A 3,173-nucleotide genomic window follows, 5' to 3' on the forward strand; every position below is an offset into this window, starting at 1 on the left:
GATTAGACTTTATAGTTCCAATATATCTTTATTGTATAACTTACCACATCTGCAAATTTTATAACTCACCACGTCAGCAAATTGTATCACAGCAAAAACACACTTCGTTTTACTCCTACAAATATAATGTAATTCAGTTAACACGCCTGAAACGTCTGTACGTATATAGCTATACGTTACCCGAATACCGTCATGATGTTGTGTTAAATTAACTAATACTAAACATGTAATGGTCATAACAATGGGCTTCATTTAGTGCGAATGGAGGTTTACTAGCCATGACGTTCGACTAAAGCAACTGTAGCTAAACGTGTATTTCTCATTCTGTCGAAGAGTGACTAAATATTTTCTTGCCATAAATGTGTTCTTAAATAAATGTGATGAGATATTCAGGTAAATGCACGTTAACTTGTGATGCCGTAGGGCTTAACTTTGTGTAACGACACGTTAACTTGTAATGTCGTGGGACCTAACTTTGTCTAACAACACGTTAACTTGTAATGCCGTAGGACCTAACTTTGTCTAACAACACGTTAACTTGTAATGTCGTAGGACCTAACTTTGTGTAACGACACGGTAACTTGTAATGTCGTAGGACCTAACTTTGTGTAACGACACGTTTACTTGTAATGTCGTACGACCTTACTTTGTGTAACGACACGTTAACTTGTAATGTCGGAGGACCTAACTTTGTGTAACAACACGTTAACTTGGAATGTCGTAGGATATAACTTTGTGTAACAACACGTTAACTTGTAATGTCGTAGCACCTAACTTTGTGTAACGACACGTTTACTTGTAATGTCGTAGGACCTAACTTTGTGTAACGACACGTTAACTTGTAATGTCGGAGGACCTAACTTTGTGTAACGACACGGTAACTTGTAATGTCGTAGGACCTAACTTTGTGTAACGACACGTTTACTTGTAATGTCGTAGGACCTAACTTTGTGTAACGACACGTTAACTAGTAATGTCGTAGGACCTAACTTTGTGTAACAACACATTAACTTGTAATGCCGTAGGACCTAATTTTGTGTAACAACACGTTAACTTGTAATGTCGTAGGACCTAACTTTTTGTAACAACACGTTAACTTGTAATGTCGTAGGACCTAACTTTGTGTAACGACACGTTTACTTGTAATGTCGTAGGACCTAACTTTGTGTAACGACACGTTTACTTGTAATGTCGTAGGACCTAACTTTGTGTAACGACACGTTAACTAGTAATGTCGTAGGACCTAACTTTGTGTAACAACAAGTTAACTTGTAATGGCGTAGGACCTAACTTTACAAGTAAACGTGTTGTTACACAAAGTTAGGTCCTACGGCATTACAAGTTAACGTGTTGTTAGACAAAGTTAGGTCCCACGACATTACAAGTTAACGTGTCGTTACACAAAGTAAGGTCCCACGACATTACAAGTAAACGTGTCGTTACTCAAAGTTAGGTCCTACGACATTACAAGTTAACGTGTCGTTACAGAAAGTTAGGTCCTACGACATTACAAGTTAACGTGTTGTTACACAAAATTAGGTCCTACGGCATTACAAGTTAATGTGTTGTTACACAAAGTTAGGTCCTACGACATTACAAGTAAACGTGTTGTTACACAAAGTAAGGTCCTACGGCATTACAAGTTAATGAGTTGTTACACAAAGTTAGGTCCTACGACATTACAAGTTAATGTGTTGTTACACAAAGTTAGGTCCTACGACATTACAAGTTAACGTGTTGTTACACAAAGCTAGGTCCTACGGCATTACAAGTTAACGTGGTGTTACACAAAGTTAGGTCCTACGACATTACAAGTTAACGTGTTGTTACACAAAGTTAGGTCCTACGACCTTACAAGTAAACGTGTTGTTAGACAAAGTAAGGTCCTACGACATTACAATCTAATGTGTTGTTAGACAAAGTAAGGTATTACGACATTACAAGTTAACGTGTTGTTACACAAAGTTAGGTCCTACGACATTACAAGTAAACGTGTTGTTAGACAAAGTAAGGTCCTACGACATTACAATCTAATGTGTTGTTAGACAAAGTAAGGTCTTACGACATTACAAGTTAACGTGTTGTTACACAAAGTAAGGTCCTACGACATTACAATCTAATGTGTTGTTAGACAAAGTTAGGTCCTACGGCATTACAAGTTAACGTGTTGTTACACAAAGTTAGGTCCTACGGCATTACAAGTTAATGTGTTGTTACACAAAGTTAGGTCCTACGGCATTACAAGTAAATGTGTTGTTACAGTAAATGTGTAAGTAGTACTTAACACTACTGGTCAATACTAGATAGTACTTAACACTACTGGTCAGTATTATATAGTACTTAACACTACTGGTCAGTATTAAGTGGTACTTAACACTACTGATCTGTACTAGATAGTACTAAACACTACTCGTCAGTATTAAGAAGTACTTAACACTACTGGTCAGTACTAGATAGTACTTAACACTACTGGTATAACACTACTGGTCAGTATTATATAGAACTTAACACTACTGGTATAACACTACTGGTCAGTATTATATAGTACTTAACACTAATGGTCAGTATTATATAGTACTTAGCACTACTGGTATGACACTACTGGTCAGTATTATATAGTACTTAACACTATTGGTATAATACTACTGGTCAGTACTAGATAGTACTTAACCCTACTGGTATAACACTACTGGTCAGTATTATATAGTACTTAACACTATTGGTATAATACTACTGGTCAGTACTAGATAGTACTTAACACTACTGGTATAACACTACTGGTCAGTATTAAGTAGTACTTAACACTACTGGTCAGTATTATATAGTACTTAACACTAATGGTCAGTATTATATAGTACTTAGCACTACTGGTATAACACTACTTGTCAGTATTATATAGTACTTAACACTAATGGTCAGTATTATATAGTACTTAGCACTACTGGTATAGCACTACTGGTCAGTATTATATAGTACTTAACACTAATGGTCAGTATTATATAGTACTTAGCACTCCTGGTATAACACTACTGGTCAGTATTAAGTAGTACTTAACAGTACTGGTCTGTACTAGATAGTACTTAACACTACTGGTCAGTACTAGATAGTACTTATCACTACTGGTCAGTATTAAATACAAATTAAAACTTGTTTTAATGTAATTTATGCAGTCA

The 3,173-nt window shown here is 35.9% G+C and overlaps 1 protein-coding gene across 1 annotated transcript in view; it reads right to left on the reverse strand.

The window, feature by feature from the left end:
- Positions 1-44: 44 nt before the first annotated feature.
- Positions 45-3,173, reverse strand: part of LOC110455589 — a gene marked incomplete at its 3' end in the record, with an annotated part of 39,636 nt that continues 36,507 nt past the window's right edge. Inside the window, exon 8 of the mRNA XM_021505784.1 lies at positions 45-115. Coding sequence (XP_021361459.1) covers positions 45-115 — 71 coding nt within the window. The remainder of the gene's footprint in view (positions 116-3,173) is intronic.

The sequence above is a fragment of the Mizuhopecten yessoensis genome, unplaced genomic scaffold, assembly GCF_002113885.1.
Source record: "Mizuhopecten yessoensis strain PY_sf001 unplaced genomic scaffold, ASM211388v2 scaffold8313, whole genome shotgun sequence".
NCBI lineage: Eukaryota > Metazoa > Mollusca > Bivalvia > Pectinida > Pectinidae > Mizuhopecten > Mizuhopecten yessoensis.